Source organism: Perognathus longimembris, chromosome 17, assembly GCF_023159225.1.
Source record: "Perognathus longimembris pacificus isolate PPM17 chromosome 17, ASM2315922v1, whole genome shotgun sequence".
Taxonomy (NCBI): Eukaryota; Metazoa; Chordata; class Mammalia; order Rodentia; family Heteromyidae; genus Perognathus; species Perognathus longimembris.
In genome coordinates, this window is record NC_063177.1 from 39,445,879 (window position 1) to 39,465,821 (window position 19,943).

The following is a 19,943-nucleotide window of genomic DNA, read 5'->3' on the forward strand; positions in this document are numbered from 1 at the left end:
TCGAACCCAGGGCCTCATGTATACAAGGCAAGCACTCTTGCCACTAGGCCATATCCCCAACCCTTTTTTTTTTTTTTTAAATTAGAAATATTTCCCTCATAACACTTGAATCTCAAAAGGATTCTACCACCCACCAACTGAATAACCAGTTTTCCAAGTTTTTACCGATATATGATTCTGGTTATTACAAACCCAAGAGTTCTACTCTTTTCAAACAGAAAAGGGGTTCATTATTAATATTTGAGAAGGCGGTTTAAAAAATAATCGGCATCATTTGGCATTTAAAACTCATTCTCTTTTAACAAGTTTGAGGAACTGCCAACCCCTAGGTGGTCAAATGGACCCACAGGCAACTGCCAAAGAAGGTGACAAACACGACTTACAAAACCAGCCAGTGGTGGCTCACTCCTGTGCGGCTAGAAGCTTACTCAGGAGGCTGAGGTCTTAGCATCGAGGCTGGAAGACGGCCTGGGCAGGAAAGTCTGTGCCACTCCTCTTTTCAATTTAACTGCCCCCAAAGCCAGAAGCGGGGCCGTGGATCAAGTGGTGGAGCGCCAGCCTTGAGAGGGAAAAGCTAAAAGAGAGTAAAAAGACCCAGGCCCCGAGTTCTAGCCCCAGGACTGGGCACACGCACACATACACACATTAAATGACTTTTCCAACTTATGGTCTTAACAGGCTTTTTTCCTCCTGAGAGAAAATGTAAACCCGGTGGCTGGGAGGAACAAATAATGCACTTTTTAAAAAAGGTTTCCATCTTGAAGTGGACTATTTCATAAGGATCTCTGTGAACCTATTCCCCCCCCCCCACTTTTTGAAAACAGAGCAGGTGCGCAGTCCTGGCCGAAAGAGAAGGATTAGAGAGACAAAAGATTCTGAAACCTCGCGGGGACCCCAAACTTGAAGCCCCTGGCACCCCCGGCCCCGCCCCACAAGCCTCCCCGGCTGGAAGTCACGGGATTGCGGTCAAGATGGCGTCACCACCGTGAGACTCGCCCGAGCCCCGGCGACTCCGCACTGCGGCAGCCACAGAGAGACAACATCTGATTGGTCAACGTCGATGAGATCATCCTGTGGGCGGGGCTCTGCGCTGCCGGCGCGGGGGCGGGGCCTTGCTGACGCACGCACGTCGAGGCGCTTCTGCCGGGAGCCGAGGAGGAGGAGGAGGAGGTAGAGGAGGAGGCGGCGGCGATCGCGGCTGCTGTGGCGGCGGCGGCGGCGGAGCCTGAGGTGGGAGGTGAGCGTGGGTTATAGGTGTAATGCGTCCGGGAACGGCCTTTGAGGGACGCAAGAACCCTTCCTAATATTCCTCTCGCCTGTCAAGGGGGTCTTGGGTCGCTGGGAGAGAGTGGGGGTTCACACAACCCCCCTCTTTGAGTACCCCAGTCTGTAGCTGAGGAGCTGGAGATTCACTATCCCGTGGAGGACCTGAGTCCCCTCCTCCCCCACAGCGTGCTAGAGGGAGGTGAGAGGATCGAAGGTTATGGGGTAAGGCATTCAGGTTGCGGGTGGGGGTTCTTCCAATTTGGTATTATCCCCCCCTTTTTTTTTAAACCTGCCCAAGAGGTAGGGTTGGGGTGTCCAGAGGATTCCTGCTTTTCTCTGGGCAGATTGGAGGGCTGGAGGACTGGATTCTTGCAGGTGGTGGGGTTCTTAGAAGCGGGGCGCGCGGGATGTGAGTGTGTGTGTGTGTGTGTGTGTGTGTGTGTGCAATATTTGGACACCTATTTTTTGCAGAATCGCTATTATTTCATTGTACGACCACATCCTCCCTCCCCTTCACCCCCCCTCCCCAAGAAAATCTCTTTGGCTAAATTCATTTTCTGTTTGATTTCGTTGAGGCCAGAGTAGACATGATCTAAGAAGACCTGTAATCCTTGGAGACTGTCATTATCGGCATCCCCTGAACTATAAGGATCAGGCATTCATTTGATGTTTTGAGGTCGTGGAATGCATCCTTGTGGAGGGCTGGTAGAGGCTGGTTTGGATGATTCAGATACCTACCTCATCTCTTGAGAAGCCCTTGTTTTAGATAAGTGTGTTGTTTTGTAGCCCTTGAATATCACATGCACAATGTCGTTCAGACTTCTCAAAATGTCTCCCTGTCTTCCAGACGAGTAAATCTTCCTTTGATGTCAGCCTCACCCTATGTCATGTGTCGTAGGGAACGTGGATGACTTTATGGCATTAAAAGATGGTGTATATTTTGGCTGAGGTTAGATACTGTACAGTCTGTGCCTTAGCTTAGCTGACGGAGGATAAAGAATTCTCAGTTTCAGGACCACTGATAGCGCCAGGATGCTGTCTTTCATATCTGGCAACTAATAAAATAGATGGAAAAAATGTAACATAGATGGAAAATACAACCTTTATTGGCTCATGCATGAGATTTGGCAGGTGGAAGAAGGCACTTATCTTGGGGATGAGAAACAGCTCTTGGGGTAGAAAGCCTGTACTCTGTGGCTTATTAAAACTGCTTTGTCATTACTAATGTGTTTCTGTCTGATTCGATTTCAAAGTGAGCTTAATATGCTGACTGCCTCTTTTTCATTTTTTATTATATTTTTAATGCCACTATTGGGGCTTGAACTCAGGGCTAAAATTGGAGATAAGAGTCTCTTGGGGCTGGAATATGGCCTAGTGGCAAGAGCGCTTGCCTCATATATATGAAGCCCTGGGTTCGATTCCTCAGCACCACATATATAGAAAAGGCCAGAAGTGGCTCTGTGGCTCAAGTGGTAGAGTGCTAGCCTTGAGCAAAAAGAAGTCATGGACAGTACCTGAGTTCAAGCCCAGGACTGGCAAAAAAAAAAAAAAGAGTCTCTCACAGACTTTTCTTTCTGGGCTGACTTTGAACTGCCATTCTCAGATGTCAGCCTCCTGAGTAGGTAGGATTACAGGTGTGACCCACCAGTGCCTGGCTCATGTTTGAATTCTTTAGAGGGAAATAGTGTTTTCTGAGGAGTTTGGAAGGTTAAGCCCTTTATAAAATAAAGGTAATATTAACAGTTTGGTTGTTGAAAATGGGCATTGTCAGCAGACAAGTCACAATACAGACATCTTTTATAAGAGAGTAATCAAGGTCTCCTCTGTTTTTGCTCAAAGAAAATAACAAAAAATAAAGCCAAAAACAAAAAAGAACCAACACTGTAAGCAGTTCCTCATAATATTGTGTCCAAAGTAAAAGAGCTGTTTGAGATTCCCAATACCAGTCTTTAATCTGGGTGTATTCTTAGGTATTGAGTTGCCCAAAATATAGTTACCAGTCCTGACTCAGTTGACTGCAAAGGAAATTATATATATAATATACATTTTATATAAATATATATTAATATATTTTTTAAATTTTTGGCCAGTTCTGAGGCTTGAACTCTGGTCTTGGGTGCTGTCCCTGAGCTTTTGAACTCAAGGCCAGTGCTCTACCACTTAAGCCACAACTCCACTTCTGGCTTTTAAAAAAAAATTAGTGGAGATAAAGAGTCTCACAAATATTCCTGCCGAGGTTGGCTTTGAACCATGATCCTCAGATCTCGGATTCCTGTGTAGCTAGAATTCCTGACATGAGCACATGAGCTGTGATTTTTTTTTTTAAATGACACTCTACAGGATTCAGTAGCGGCTTTTGCAATTTCTCACTTCCCCCCCCTTTTTTTTTTCATCAAAACAGCTGTTCAAGACAACTGTTGTCAACAGGAAGTACAAGAAGATCCTTACTGTGGGGTATTGTTTGCTCTTGTCTTCTAGGTAATTCCCAAAGTCACAGCATTTTCTTCTCTTTTACTTCAGGTTGCAGTAGAATTCAGAGACTCTGTTGACAACTTTCTGCCACGATGGGGGAGCTCTTCCGCAGTGAGGAGATGACTCTGGCCCAGTTATTTCTACAGTCAGAAGCTGCTTATTGTTGCGTCAGTGAATTAGGAGAACTCGGAAAAGTTCAGTTTCGTGATGTAAGTGTTGCGGGTCTGCTTCTCTATTACCATTGAACTGTTTTTCTTATTATGTCCAATGACTTTATTGTGAGTGTTTTGTTTTTGTTTGCAAAAATAAAAGAATAACATTACAGAACTGTCTTATAGAATGCAGACTTCATGTCATCTTTCTAGAAGTAAAAGAGTTTTGTGTTAGTCCTTCCCTGCCTTTGCTAGCGCTTCCTTTGAAAACTATCCTAAGCTCTCTCAAGATACTTGCTTGGAATGCTGGGAGAGGAAGGATAGCAAACTGACTTTTCACTTTTCACTATAAACAAAATCTCAGGCTTGCAGGTTTAGATTTATTGTGCCTAAGAAAGCAGGTATTCACAACCTATTTTATTTTGAGTACTTAGTGAAGATATCAAAAGAAAAGGAGTCGTCTAAAAGTAAAAAGTATGAAGCAAATACAAAGTACTGAGTTCAAACCCCAGCACTTCCAAGGGCGAAAAGTGTGTACTATGAGGTTTATAATTTGATCAAGAGGTCATAATACACACTTGCCAAAAGGCAGCGGTCCTTGACTTAGATCCTCCTGTTATAGTCTCAGAGTTCCATGTACCTTTCATTCATCATGGTTATGATTTTTACATTTCACAGTGGAGTACTTGGTTAAAGTTTTTCTCTTCCTCTATTACTTATGCACCATGAAGATAGGCACATTTTCTGTTTCTTCTTTTTTTTTGGGGGGGTGGTATGTTTTTGGTGAGTTATAGGGCTTGTTCTCATGGCCTGGGTGCTGTCCCTGAGTTCTATTGCTCAATGCTAGCGCTCTACTGCTTTGAACCATTGCTCCACTTCAGTTTTTCTGGTGGTTAATTGGAGATAAATGAGTTCTCACAGATTTTCTTGCCTAGGTTGGCTTTCAGTTGCGATCCTCAGATCTCAGCCTCCAGAGTAGCTAGGATTACAGGCGTGAGCTACCAGCACCTGGCTCAACAAATGCTTCTTTAGTTCAGCATTGTTTCTGAGGGGTCTGGGAACATGGCTTAGTGGTAGAATGCTTTCCTAGCATGCATGAAGCCCTGGGTTCGGTTCCTCAGGAGCACATAAAAAGAAAAAGCTGGAACTGGCTCTGTGGCTCAAGTGGTAAAGTGCTAGCTTTGAGCAAAAAGAAGCCAGGGACAGTACTCAGTCCTTGTATGCTGGGGATAGAACCCAAGGCCTTTCACCAATAGCTTATACCTATAATTCTAGCTACTCAGGAGGCTGAGATCCAGAGGATCTTGATTTGAGGCCAGTCAGCTAAAAAAATAGTCCTCAAGACTCTATTTTCAAAATAACCAGGAAAAAGCTGGGCTGGAATTACGACACAAATTGTAAAGCACTAGATGAACTAGTAAACCCAAGGAAGCTTGAGGTCTTGAGTTGAAACTCTAGTCGCATAGCAGGAAGATGAATCTGTCTGACCTGTGTCACTGGAATAAGCAAAGAGTGAGAAATACATGGTGGTATTAAAACCGGACAGGACGGGCTGGGAATATGGCCTAGTGGCAAGAGTGCTTGCCTCGTATACATGAGACCCTGGGTTCGATTCCTCAGCACCACATATACAGAAAATGGCCAGGAGTGGCGCTGTGGCTCAAGTGGCAGAGTGCTAGCCTTGAGCAAAAAGAAGCGAGGGACAGTGCTCAGGCCCTGAGTTCATGGCCTAGGACTGGCCAAAAAAAAAAAAACAAACGGACAGGAATAGCCAAGCCTAAATGTATCATATTAGAAGGTACATGATATAATTTATTCTCTTATTAGTAGAGATAAATTTGATCACCCAATTAAGGTATTGTTCACTGGATGTCTTCACTAAAGGCATTTTATCCTGTGATTAGTACGTAATGATACTTTTGAGAGTTGTATCAATGTCCTGTTCCCCCAAGCCTTTTTACCTAATAGTTTTTGTATCCTTTGCTTTTGTATCTCAATGATTACAGTGGTGCTTACAAAAAAATGATTTCCTAATTATATTATTCCTCAGCAATTACTAGTAACAGTTCTTTTTTAAAAAGGAAAGATGAACTTAGAGCTGATCTAGTTAGGAATCACTAATCACACTGAAATGTGCAAGGTTTGTTTTTCAGCTCTGGTGATGGAACCCAGGACCTATTATAGCCTGTTAGACAAGCACTCTGTTGCTGAGCTTATATACCATCACCCCACCACCACTACCACCATCATCATTAATATTCTCTTCCTCCTTTTCTTTCTTCTCTTTTTCATTTTCCTCTTCTACTTTCTTTTTCTATTCCTTCTTTTGTTTTTAGTACTGGAGATTGAATTTAGGGCCTTGAACTTGCTAGACAGATGCTATAACAATTGATCCACACCTCTGGTTTTCCCCTTCCCCCTCCCCCCCCCCCCCCTTTTGGTATGTGCTGGTCCTGGGACTTGAATTCAAGGCCTGAGTGCTGTCCCTGAGATTCTTTTTCTCAGGGCTAGAGTGCTTGAGCCACAGTGCTTCCAGCTTTTTCTGAGTAGTTTATTAGTGTTAAGAGTCTCACAGAGGGCTGGGAATGTGGCTTAGTGGTAGAGTGCTTGCCTAGCATACATGAAGCCCTGGGTTTGGTTCCTCAGTACCACATACGCAGAAAAAGCCAGAAGTGGTGCTGTGGCTCACACAGTAGAGTACTACCCTTAAATAAAAGAAGCTCAGGGACAGTGCCCAAGCCCTGAGTTCAAACCCCAGGGCTGGCCAAAAAAAAAAAAAAAAAAGGTCTTACAGACTTTCCTGCCTAGGATAGCTTTGAATCACGATCCTCAGATTTCAACCTCCTGAATAGCTAGGATTACACATGTACACCAGCTCTCTCTTGCTCAGAGCAACTTTTTTTTTTTAATTTCAAGTGGCCTTTTTATTTATTTATTTATTTTAAAATGTATTTATTAATTGAACACAAATTTTTTTGACAAGGTGTTGTGCAAAAAGGGTACAGTTACATAGTAGGGGAGTGTGTACATTTCTTGTGATATCTTACGCCCTGTTTTTCTTTCCCTTCTCTAGGTCAGGTAGGCATATATACAATATACAATGTATCAAGAATATATACAGTAGCCACATGGCCAAGCCCAAGAAAATTCGCCTAGGGCTTTAAATGTAATGTCGATATTAGACAATATGTTGAAAGTAGTCTTATCTGAACGTACATACATAGCTTTTGAGCTATTGTATTCCACTGAGAGGTCAATTTTTGACCTATTATATGTTGAGTAGTTGTTTGGTTTTAGTTACATACTGTTGGGTCGCTGCCCCAATCCTGTGGGAAATACCATTTGACAAGCAGTTTTTGGTTTCACAGACCTGGTCTCTACTGTCTCTCCGTCTCCCTTTCTTAACAGTCATATATCAGGGAGATCATGCCCCTTTGTTTTCTGTGTTCTAGGCTTGTCTCGCTCAACATTATTTGTTCAAGTTCTGACCATTTCCCTGCGAATAACAATATTTCACCATTCCTAATCGCTATGTAGTATTCCATATTTTTTGGATCCATTCATCTGTGGAGGGGCATCTGGGTTGTTTCCATATTTTGGCTATTGTGAATTGTGCCGCGATAAACATGGAAGTACAAATGTCTTTTTGCTATCTTGGGACTTGCTGTTTAGGATAGATGCCTAGGAGTGGTATGGCTGGGTCATAGGGTAGGTCTATATTGAGCTTTTTGAGAAACCTCCATACTGTTCTCCAAAGTGGTGGTACTAATTTGCACTCCCACCAACAATAGAGAAGGGTTCCTCTTTCCCCGCACCCCCTCCAGCATTTGTTGTTGCCTGAGTTCAAAGTATAGGCCATTCTAACTGGGGTGAGGTGGTATCTCAGGGTTGTTTTTATTTACATTTCCTTTACTACCAGGGATGTTGAACATTTCCTCATATGTTTCTTTGCCATTTTTATTTCTTCTCTTGTGAAGTCTCTCTTTAGCTCCTTTGCCCATTTCCTAATTGGTTTATTGGGCTTGGAGGAGCTTAGTTTTTTGAGTTCTCAGAGCAACTTTTTGATTTATGTGTTCTTATTTTATGATTTGTGATTACATATGTAAAATATTAAATTTTCATGTTCAATGTGGGTCTGCTTCTAAGTTTTTTTCTGCCTCATTGGCTTATTTATCTTTGTTCTTATAGCATAGTAATTGTCAATTCTAAGATTTGATGTTTTATAGTGTAAATATTCTACTTGATCAGAATTGTCCTGCCTATTCTAATTCCTCTATGTTCTTCTGTGTTCATTTTATTTTTATTTTATTTTATTTTTTGTTGATTGTAGGGCTTGAACTCAGGGCCTGGGTGCTGTCCCTGAGCTTTTTTGTTCAAGGCTAGTGCTCTACTATCTTTTTTTTTGGCCAGGCCTGAGGCCTGAACTCAGGGCCTGAGCACTGTCCCTGGCTTCTTTTTTGCTCAAGGCTAGCACTCTACCACTTGAGGCACAGCACCACTTCTAGCTTTTTCTGTATATGTGGTGCTGAGGAATTGAACCCAGGGCTTTGTGCGTGTTAGGCAAGCACTCTACCACTAGGCCATATTCTCAGCCCAGTGTTCTACCATTTTGAGCCACAGTGCCACTTGTGGTTTGCTGGTGGTTAGTTGGATATGAGTCTAATGGAGCCAGGTGCTGGTGGCTCATGCCTGTAATCCTAGATACTCAGGTGACAGAGATCTGAGGAACACAGTTCAAAGTCAGCCTGAGTAGGAAAGTCTGTGAGACTCTCAGCTCCAGTAAACTACTCAGAAAAGGTTGGAAGTGGCACTGTGGCTCAAACTGGTAGAGTGCTAGCCTTGTGTGAAAAAACTCAGGGACTGCTCAGGCCCTGAGTTCAAGCCCCACAACTGACAAAAAAAAAAAAAAAGTCTCACAGACTTTACTGCGCCTTCAAACTGTGCTCCTCAGAGCTTGGCCTCCTGAGTAGGTAGGGTTACAGATGGGAGCCACCAGTGCCTGGCTACATGTTCATTTTAGAATTTAGAATTGGCTTGTTAAATTCCATGACATTTTCTTCTTATTTCTTCTATAAGACTTTTTTTTTCTTTGTGCTGGACCTGGAACTTGAACTCAGGGCCTGGGCCTCTTTGTCCCTGAGCCTCTTTGTACTCAAGGCTAATGCTCTACCACTTGAGCCACAGCACGACTTCTGGTTTTTGAGTGGTTAATTGAAGAAAAGAGTTTCATGGGGACTTTTCTGCCCCGGCTGGCTTCAAACTGCGATCTCAGATCTCACCCTCTGAGTAGTTAGGATTACAGGCATGAGCCACCAGCACTCGGCTTCTTAATTTTTTTTAAGGTATATTGAAATACATATAGTTAATGTACCATCAAATTTACCCATATGTAATGTACACTTCAGTGGTTCTTGATGTATTTCCAGATGCAACCATTACCACAGGTTTAGAACTTTCTGAAATTCTGTACTTATTGTCAGTCTCCCCATTTCCTCCATTACCATAGTATACCCTCCCCCCCCCCCCCCCCCCCCGGAAATCGGAGTAATCAACCTGTTTAAGTGACTTTACCCATTCTGGATAGATTGTATAAATTGAATTATACAATATATGCTTTTTATGGTTGGCTTCTTTTACTTAACATTTAGGTTCATCTATGTTGTGATGTGTATCATTGCTTTTTGCATGATTTATTTATTGCCAGTCCTGGTTCTTGGATTCAGGGCCTAGGCGCTGTCCCTCAAGGCTAGCACTCTACCTCCTGAGCCACAGCACCACTTCCGGCTTTTTCTGTTTATGTGGTGCTGAGGAGTTGAACCCAGGGGTATGTGTGTACTAGGCAAACACTCTACCGCTTAAGCCACATTCCCAGCCCCCTTTTTTTGCATGTTTTAAAGCATGAAAATATGCAACACATTGAAGTATCTGATTTCAGTTTAGAAGTAGTTGTCTATCTTCTCTGCAAAAGATACCATTTGAGTTCTAAGGAGACAGTTATGAGTAAGAGGTTTTGAAATGTCTTTAAACTTTTTTTTTCTTTTCTTTTCCTTTTTTAACTCAGAGCCTGGGTGCTGTCCCTTAGCTTTTCACTCAAAGCTTGCACTCTAATACTTAAACCACAGCTTTGCTTGTGGCTTTTTGCTGATTGGAGATAAGAGTTTCTCACATTTGTTTGCCTGGGCTGGCTTCAAACTATACTCCTCAGATCTCAGCCTCCTAAGTAACTAGCATTATAGGCAGGAACCATCAATACCTAATTCCTTAATTATATACCTTTGTGGAGTACAGTGATTTTATGTGTGTCTGTGTGTGTGTAATTAACATGCATATCTCTATTACCATTTTTTGTAGTAAGATATTTGATATTTGCTTATCTCAAAACTCTACCTCCTGTCCGATTTTCTACCCTTTGACCAGTAGCTCCTTCCTGCCCTTCCTAACCTCTCCTATCTATCTGAAACTTTATAACCTTTGACCAACAACTTCTGTATCCACTCACCTCCCCCTTCTTTCCTCTGGTAACCATCATTCTACTCTACTTGTATGAATTCGTCTTTTATAGATTCTACATGTGAGGTCATGAGGTATTTTTCTTCTGTGTATGGCTTACCTTAATATAATGTCCCACACTTTCTTCATCTGTTGATGAATACTTAGCTTTGATGAATAATGCGGTAAACACAGAAGTGATTTCTCTTCCCTGTAGTTCCACTTACCTTTGCATAGATTTTACTTTCTTTGGATAGGATACCCAAAAGTGAGACAGTAGGAATGCTGGGTCATATCCTGGTGGAGGTTGGGGTAGTGGTTGTTGTGTTTTTCTCCTTATTTTTGGTGGCATTTGGATAAAACCCAGGGCTTGTATATGCAAGGCAAAGTATACCATCACTGATCTACATACTCAGTGTTATTTTTTAATTACATTTTTATTATTTTTAAGTAGTTGTTCAAAGGGGTATTTTTTTGAACCACCATGTTTTTCATGATTGTATTAATATACATTCCTACTAACAGTATACAACAGCTCCTCTCCCTCCATATTTTCACCAATATTTACCTCTCTCTTTTTTCCCCCCTAGCACTGGGGCTCAAGCTCACTCAGCTTTTTGCTCATGGCTGGTGCTTTACAACTTGAGCCATGCCTCCAGCTCAATTTTTTGCTCATTAATTGGAGATGGGATTTCAAACTTTTTCTGCCTATATTAGCTTCGAACTTCAGTCCCCTAGATCTTAGCCTTAGTAGCTAGGATTACATTATAGCCCATTGGCTTGGCTTTTTCACTCAAGGCTGGAGTTCTACCACTTGAATCATGCCTTTACTTCTGGCTTTGTGGGGCTTTAACTCTGGGCCTGTGTGCTGTCCCTGAGCTCTTCAGCTCAAGGCTAGTGCTGTACCACTTGAGCCACCATGCCACTTCCGGTTTTCTGATTAATTGGAGAAAAGTCTCACAGAATTTCTTGCCCAGGCTGTCTTTGAACTACAATCCTCAGATCTCAGCCTCCTGAGTAGCTAGGATTACAGGTGTGAGCCACTGGCTCACTTAATTTTTTTTTTTTTTTGGTACTGGACCTGGAATTTGAACTCAGAGCCTGGATGCTGTTCCTCAGCTTTTGTACTCTAGGCTAGCACTCTACCACTTGAGCTACACTTCTCCTTCCAGCTTTTTGGTGATTAATTGGAGATAAGAGTTTTCCTGGTGGGGCTGGGAAGGTGATAGAGTGCTTGCCTAGCATGCATGAAGCCCTGGGTTCCATTCTCCAGTATCACATAAACAGAAAAGGCCAGAAGTGGTACTGTGGCTCAAGTGGTAGGATGCTAGACTTGAGCAAAAGAAGCTCAGAGATAGTGCCCAGGCCCTGAGTTCAAGCCTCAGGACTGGCCAAAAAAAAAGAGTTTTCATGAACCTTCCTGCCCAGACTGGCTTCAAATCTTGGTCTTCAGATCTCAGCCTCCTGAGTAGCTAGGGTTACAGGTGTGAGCCACTGGCACCTGGTTTATACTTATTTTGTAATAGCATCACAACAAAATGTAATTATTAGTTTGTATCTATCTGTTCCATGGAGCTAAAGAGATTCTTTTAATTACTACTGTTTTTGTCTTAGATTCCGTCTGTCTAATATTAATACTATTAAGTCCTTAAGCTGGGTGTGGTGGTAGCACTTATAGTCCCAGTTACTCAGGAGACAGACCGGAGGATCACTTGAGCCCAGGAGTTTAGGTCAATCTGGACAACATAATGAGACCATGTCACAAAATGAATGAATGAATGAATTGCTTGAAGAATGAACAGTTAAATACAGAGATATCTTTGAATTTCATACAGGGATATATTTGTGTACACAGGGATATATTTGTATAACACACATAAATAAATTTATATATTGGGCCAAGAATGTGGCTTAGTTCTAGAGTGCTTTCCTAGCATGCATGAAGCCCTGGGTTCTATTCCTCAGTACCACATAAACAGAGAAAGACAGAAGCAGTGCTATGCCTCAAATGGTAGAGCACTAGCCGTGAGCACAGAGAGGGCCAAAATATATATATGTTATTATATTCTAATATAACCTATATGTAGTATATAATGTATATACATATTTCATTGTGCTCATATATGTGTACATATATCATATAGAACTAATATGACAATGTGTGATAAGTTCATAAAATAATATAAATACAAAAATGTGACATATCTGAATATATATGTATGTGTGTATAATATATGTATGTATATATGATCAAGCTCATTAATTGTTTTGTTCAAAGTTTCAAAGTCAGAACAAAGCTTTGCCTTTGCAGATTCTTTGCATTTACCCTAAGCCTCCTATAGTATCTGGTACATATGCAATATTCCAAGCCCATCATATATTTTTCTTTACCTATTAGATTGCCTGTTAATATGTAGGAACTTTTTATTCTTGCATGTGTATCTCAGAATATTACATTGCTTTGAAAATTACATATGGTGCATAATGCATAAACTAGCCTGTCACCAAAGAGTGAAGACACTAGGGGAAAAAATAAGGTAAGGATGCCTTCTGTCTTCTGTACTTGGGAAGAAAAAGAAGGAAAGGGGCTGGGAATGTGGCTGAGTGGTATAGTGCTTGCCTAGCATGCAATGCAGCCCTGGGTTCGATTCCTCAGCACCACATAAACAGAAAAGGCCAGAAGTGGTGCTGTGGCTCAAGTAAGAGAGTGGTAGCCTTGAGCAAAGAGAAGCCCAGGGGCAGTGCCCAGGCCCTGAGTTCATGCCCCAGGACTGGAGAGAGAGAAAGAGAGAGACAGAGAGAGAGAGAGAGAGAGAGAGAGAGAGAGAGAGAGAGAGAGAGAGAGAGAGAGAGAGAGAGAGAGAGAGAGAAAGAGAGAGAACTAGAGTCCTAATTTTAGGTGCTGGGAAAGGAGCTCATTGCTTTGCCTGACCTGAGTCCATTCCAGCAATGTGTTGCAGCTGCGAAGGAAGGTTTTGGCTTTGCTTGTGTGACTGGTCACAAAACAGTTTATATAGATCATGATCATTAGACGATTTTGATTAACAATATACACGGACACAAATTAGGTTTTCACTTTGAAAGATGTTGCTTATTATAGGAAATGGATGCATTTATTTGAAGTTTTTAAATGGGTTTTTATTTTTTAGTTAAATCCAGACGTGAATGTTTTCCAACGGAAATTTGTGAATGAAGTTAGAAGATGTGAAGAAATGGATCGAAAACTTCGTATGTGCATTTTGGCTTTGTATGATGTCCCTATAATTTATGTAGATTAGAGACATTAGTACTTTTAAAAAAGGAAGAAAAATATTACAGGAGAAATAAAAGGAAAATCTGTTGGGACATTAAGATGAACAATGTATACAAATAGATTTTTGTGGGGTTTAGGCTAGAAACCTTGTTCAAACAACAGAGAAGGTGGCCTGTATAGTTATATTTTTCATGAAACTTAATAGCAAAACTGTAGGATAGGGCTGGGAATATGGCCTAGTGGTAAAGTGCTTGCATCGTATACATGAAGCCCTGGTTTCGATTCCTCAGCAGACCACATATATAGAAAAAGCTGTAAGCGGTGCTATGGCTCAAGCGGAAGAGTACTAGCCTTGAGCAAAAAGAAGCCAGGGATAGTGCTCAGGCCCTGAGCTCAAGACCTAGGACAGGCAAAAACAACAACAACAAACTTATCTGAGAGCTTGGTAGAGTGCTTGCCTACCATGCAGCAATATCCTGAATCCCTAGCACCACAAAACAAAAAACCAAATCCCCAAAACCAAACCAAAAACCTGATTGTTTTCAAACATAATAATCCCTTTTATTTGTTTATTTGTTTTTTGTGGGTCCCAGGGCTTGGACTCAGGGCCTGAGCACTGTCCCTGGTCTTTTTTGCTCAAGGCTAGCACTTTACCACTTGAGCCATAGCATCCACTTCCAGCGTTTTCTGTGTATGTGGTCCTGAGGAATGGAACCCAGGGATTCATGCATGCTAGGCGAGCACTCTACCACTAAGCCACATTCCCAGCCAATAATCCCTTTGGATCAAGAGTTGTTTTATTAATGTGTGAAGTGTCATATGCCCATTTATATTACACTTTTTTAAAACTGTGTTTGGCCATAATAATATTTACAAACTGAACTGTCATACATTTTTTTTTTTGGCCAGTCCTGGGACCTGGGCTCAGGGCCTGAGCACTGTCCCTGGCTTCTTTTTGCTCAAGGCCACTTGAGCCACAGCACCTCTTCTGGCCATTTTCTGTATATGTGGTGCTGGGGAATTGAACCCAGGGCCTCATGTATACGAGGCAAGCACTCTTGCCACTAGGCCATATCCCCAGCCCCTGAACTGTCATGCTTGGGGAACATATTTTGGGGAGCAGTTATATTGAGTGGAAAGTTGAAGGAAAGAAGGAAGATATGGGCTCTGGATTCACTATCCTCTTCAAGATAGCTTTCCAGAGTATGGGGTATAAGAAAGGATATGGTAAAATATGAAATGTCTTTCTTAGGCTGAAATACTTTAGAGCCAAGTTTTAAATGTTGCTATTTTTCCTTTAATAATTATAGTTCCAGGCTTGTGTAGTTAGATATGAATGTTTTGACTCTTATCATTTTAGGATTTGTTGAAAAAGAGATAAGGAAAGCTAACATCCCCATTATGGACACTGGTGAAAACCCAGAGGTGCCCTTCCCCCGGGACATGATTGACTTAGAGGTAAATAATTTTGAGAAAACCAAATATATATATATTTTTTTTAATTAGATACGGAAATTACTTTCTGAGTAAGTAATGAGTAGAGTAATTCTTGCCAACCTTAAGAACATGGTGAATTGATTGTAAGTTTCTTATAGGTGGAACTGAAGTGAATTCCCTTTTTTATGGTGTCAGACAGTATCTCAAACAGTATCATATACTACTAAATAATGCTACTGGTTTATTGAACCCTTATTGGATTAATGTCAACTTAACTAGTTGTCTATTAATTACAGAGTAAATGAATAGCCTCTGGGCTTGTTGATAATGTTGTCCTCTTGAAATGGGCACCAGAAGGGCTGGGAATGTGGATTAGTAGTAGAGTGCTTGCCTCGAATGCTGGAAATGGCGCTGTGGCTCAAGTGCTAGCCTTGAGCAAAAGAGGCTCAGGGACAGGGCCCAGGCTTTGAGTTCAAGCCTCAGGACTGGCAAACAAAAAAAGGAGGAGAAGAAGGAGGGAGGGAGGAAGGAAGGAAGAAAGGGAGGAAGGGAAAAGGGCACCAGAGGCTTATGCCAGTAAACTTAGCTACTCAAGAGCCTCAGGATCAGGGTTTGAAGCCAGCCTGGGCAAGAAAGTCCATGAGACTCTTATCTCCAATTAACTACCAAGAAGCCAGAAGTGGGGCTGGCTCAAATGGTAGAGCACTAGCCTTGAGAAGAAAAAAAAATGCTCAGGGATAGCACCCAGTCCCTGAGTTCTGCAACCTCTAGAACTTGCACAAAACAAAGAAATTTACAGGGTATACAATAAAATCTATGGACAGTGATTATGTTAAGCAGAAAAATTGCATAAATAAAATTGGTCCAGCAAAATCTAAAGCATTTTCTGGGTTGGTATAATGTATCTTTCACAGGGTCAATTCATTAAATTCAGAGTAAGTATATTGAGCTTAGCTTGATTTAACTTTTTCCCCCCTCTAGGCCAATTTTGAGAAGATTGAAAATGAATTGAAGGAAATCAATACAAACCAGGAAGCTCTGAAGAGAAACTTCCTGGAACTGACTGAATTAAAATTTATACTTCGAAAAACTCAGCAGTTTTTTGATGAGGTCAGACTATTGTTTCTTTTAGTTCTTGAGCAGCTGATAATATACTTGCATACATGGGGCCATGATTTGATTCCAATAATTATTTTAATTTGCTAGTTTGGAAGCAATACCATTTTTACACCTTTTATTTAAAGAAATGTCAGATTATGTTCCATTTTCATGCAGTACATAGCCAGCCATGGTTCTATATATTTTCACATTTTCTGCAAATTTTCATCTTAAGGTGGGGAAAGAAAGGAACCCTCAAGTCATTGCATATATGTAGTTGAAACTTTGACATTAGACACAGTTTAATATTATAAGGTAAGTATATTCTTAAGGTTAAGGTTTAAGAAACTAACATCTGGCTATATACAAAATATTTAATATACAAATATTTAACCAACCAACCTTTTTTTATAGTTGTATTTTATCTTTGTGTTCACTTTTGAAGCTTTGGGCACATTTTTCAATACCGTAGAAAACACATTTTACTGATCTTTTTTCAAGAGTTTCTCAATATGTTGTATGGAACTATTGGCAAGTGTATTTGGATTTTCCCCAAAACACAACTTCATCATTCTATAGGGGAAAATGTTAATAAGTTCCTGGGTTAAATAGGTAACTAAATTGACAAATGGCAGTTTGTTCAGGTGACCCCTTTGAAAGGATTTAAGAATCAGGCTTACAAAAGCCTACTTTTTTCTTCCAGTTAAACTTGGAAGGAAGTAATAGTTTTCAATCTGAAAGCAATTTTTCTGATGGCCTAAAATACTGGTAACTCTGACTAATGTCTTAGTCATGATTAGTAGCATTAGACACTTCAGAGATTGTTCTAGTTACTACTATAGTCTATAGCCTATTTTCTTTGCATAACAAAAGCTTTTAAATATAGAGGGCCTATTCTGGTGACCATTTGATTTCTGCCTTTTAGCTCTACTTTTAATTTCTGCCTCTTAAAAAGAGACCACATTGTGGCTGGGAATATAGCCTAGTGGCAAGAGTGCTTGCCTCGTTTGTATACATGAAGCCCTAGATTCGATTCTTCAGCACCACATATATAGAAAACAGGCCAGAAGTGGCGCTGTGGCTCAAGTGGCAGAGTGCTAGCCTTGAGCAAAAAGAAGCCAAGGACAGTGCTCAGGCCCTGAGTTCAAGCCCCAAGACTGGCAAAAAAAAAAAAAAAAAGAGAGAGAGAGAGAGACCACATCTGCGTTATTTTCTAAGATGGTACAGTTCTCCAGTCAGCAGCAACAAAACCCCCCTTGTCAGAAATAGAAATTATCAGTCCTGCCCTAGATTTGCTGAGTCAGAAACCCTGGGGTCAGGCCCAGTCATCATTTTAACAGGTGATAGTTTGAAAACCACTAGTCTAGAAGAAATCTGCTGAGACTGTGATACATTCCTCAGCCATTACTGATGTGACTCAAGAAGCCACACCAATTGAATAGGTCTGTGGAGGGGAGGGCAGAAGACAAGCTCATATGAACCCTTTAGGTCCTCCCAAGAATCAGACTGGTTATATATCAGTGGAAGTTTGGTGTGAAAATTCAGCTTGCTCACTGACTGAGTTGAGAATTTGAGACCGGTGGTAATATCTTTCACTAGTTCCCAAAGTCACATAAGAGGGTGTGGACAGTGTGATTAACTCTTTCCAAGTGTTTTAGGTCTTTTGTAACAGACACATTTGTTTATTAGAATAAGCTACAGGCATTTACCATAATATCTAGCTCCCCCTCCTCCTTTTTTTGTGTGTCAGTCCTGGGGCACTGTCTTTGAGCTCTTCTGCCCAAGACTAGCCCTCTACCACTTGAGCCACAGCTCCACTTCCAACTTTTTTGGTGCTTAATTGGAGATAAGAGTGTCATGGACTTATCACTCTGGGCTTGCTTTGAACCACAATCCTCAGATCTTAACCTCCTGAGTAGCTAGGATTACAGGTGTAAGCTACCATTGCCAGGCTAGTTTTTCCCCTTTGTTGTTCCCGTTAGTTTACTGCTGAAATGTTGCTGTGGTCTTTCATCTCCTGTGATCCCAGAATTTGGGAGACTGAATTAGGAAGATCTTGAGTTCAAGGTCAGCTAGGACTAAACAGAAAGACTGTCTTGAAAAGGGAAGGAAGGAAGGAAGGAAGGAAGGAAGGAAGGAAGGAAGGAAGGAGTACTTCATGATCTCCTATGTTTAAGGAGTAAGTTCCTTATTATTTTTAAGAGAAATTCTGAATAATGACCAACAAATGGGCTCCCTTAAGGGAAAGAGTTAAGTAATTAGTTTTCTAAGCCAGATAGAGTAACACATGTGTGTAATCCCAGCTTCTTGGGAGGTGGAAATCAGGAGGTGTGTGGTTAGAGGCCAGCCTGAGTAAAAAGTTAGCTAGATCCCCATCTCAAATGCTAGGTTCTGTGGTTCACATCTATGATCTTAACTACAAGGAAAGCATAAGTAGGAGGCCACAGTCGAAGGCCACCCCAGGCAAAAAGTGCAAGTCTTGAGCTGAGTGCTATTGGTCATGCCTATAATCCTAGCTACTCAGGAGATTGAGATCGAATAATTTAGGTTTGAAGCTAGCAAAGGCAGAAAAATTTGGGAGACTCTTATTTTCTATTTACTAGGAAAAAGGCCTGACTTGAGGCATGGTTCAAGTGGTAGAGCACTAGCCATGAGCAAAAGAAAGCTGAGAGTTCAAGGCACTGAGTATAAGCTCCAGTACAGGCAACAATTAGCTAGCTAGCTAGCTATATTTAGATAGACAGGGAAACCAAACAAAAAGGGTAAAAATGAAAGGAACCTTTTGGAAAGATGATTCATAATTTTTAAATCATAAACTAGGGATTTCATTTTTTGTGATTACTAAGTCTAATCATTAAGTGACAAGGATAGACTCCAAATCTTTATGATCTTGCCCTATCCCCTCCTTCCCTGTCTCTGGAGGTACTTTGCCAATGAGGCCTTGGCTGTGAGCACTGCTCCCGATGCATTCCCGTCAGTGTCCCTTTCATCCCTAGCAGCCTCACAGCAGTTCTAACAGGTGACAAGAACCACCAAACCACTGCTTTTTCTCTCCAAGTGCACTGCCAGTGCCTTGCCCATTCTTGCCACAGTTGCAAAGCCTGAGCAAGGTTGCTTTCTGGAGGTCTTGCCCTGCTGCTGCTGCCATCTCAGGCATTGCAGTGACGCTCAGACACCTCACCTTGGATTTGTATGTGCAAGTGTGTGTTTCAGTAATACACCAGGAGCCAGGTGGTACACATCTGTAATCCTAGCCCTCTGGAGACAAGATGATCTTGAGTTTGAGACCAGCCTTAGGCTACAGAGCTAGTTCAAGATAAGCCTAAACTACATGGTTTGAACCTTGTCTCAGAATAACAATGATGATGATGATGATGATGATGATGATGATGATGAAACAAAAAAAAAAATGAGCATACCTGGGACCCTCCAATATCAGAAACTTAGTTTCTCATCAGATTTTTTTTCAATGCCTGGAATTTTAATGTTTGCAAATGACCTAAAACACTATCAATAGTAAATCTCTCATCTTTTTAAAAATAATTTGGTGAATGTAATCAATAATCTACAGTAATGACATAGCAGAAAATGGCTAAATATTCTTTCCATATTTAGGCATAAGGGTTACAATTGTCAAGGTGTGTAAAAAGTAAATATGCTAAATTTCTATGATTTAAGATGAATAAAAATTCAACTTAGCCATTTCTTATCCAGAGCATTTAAAATGACTTGTTAATGATTATCCTTTTCTCAGTCTTCTTGCTTATGAAGAACTG

General features: G+C 41.3%; 1 protein-coding gene across 4 annotated transcripts in view; it reads left to right on the forward strand.

Annotated features, from left to right (window-relative positions):
* The first annotated feature begins 1,193 nt into the window (after positions 1–1,193).
* Atp6v0a1 (ATPase H+ transporting V0 subunit a1) overlaps positions 1,194–19,943 on the forward strand; it is a 55,803-nt gene continuing 37,053 nt past the window's right edge. For all 4 annotated transcript variants that reach the window (XM_048367326.1, XM_048367323.1, XM_048367324.1 and 1 more), the window contains exons 1-5: positions 1,194–1,237; positions 3,787–3,947; positions 13,529–13,607; positions 14,993–15,090; positions 16,051–16,179. In XM_048367326.1, the coding sequence (XP_048223283.1) occupies positions 3,831–3,947; positions 13,529–13,607; positions 14,993–15,090; positions 16,051–16,179 (423 nt within the window). In that variant the 5' untranslated portion in view covers positions 1,194–1,237; positions 3,787–3,830. The remainder of the gene's footprint in view (positions 1,238–3,786; positions 3,948–13,528; positions 13,608–14,992; positions 15,091–16,050; positions 16,180–19,943) is intronic.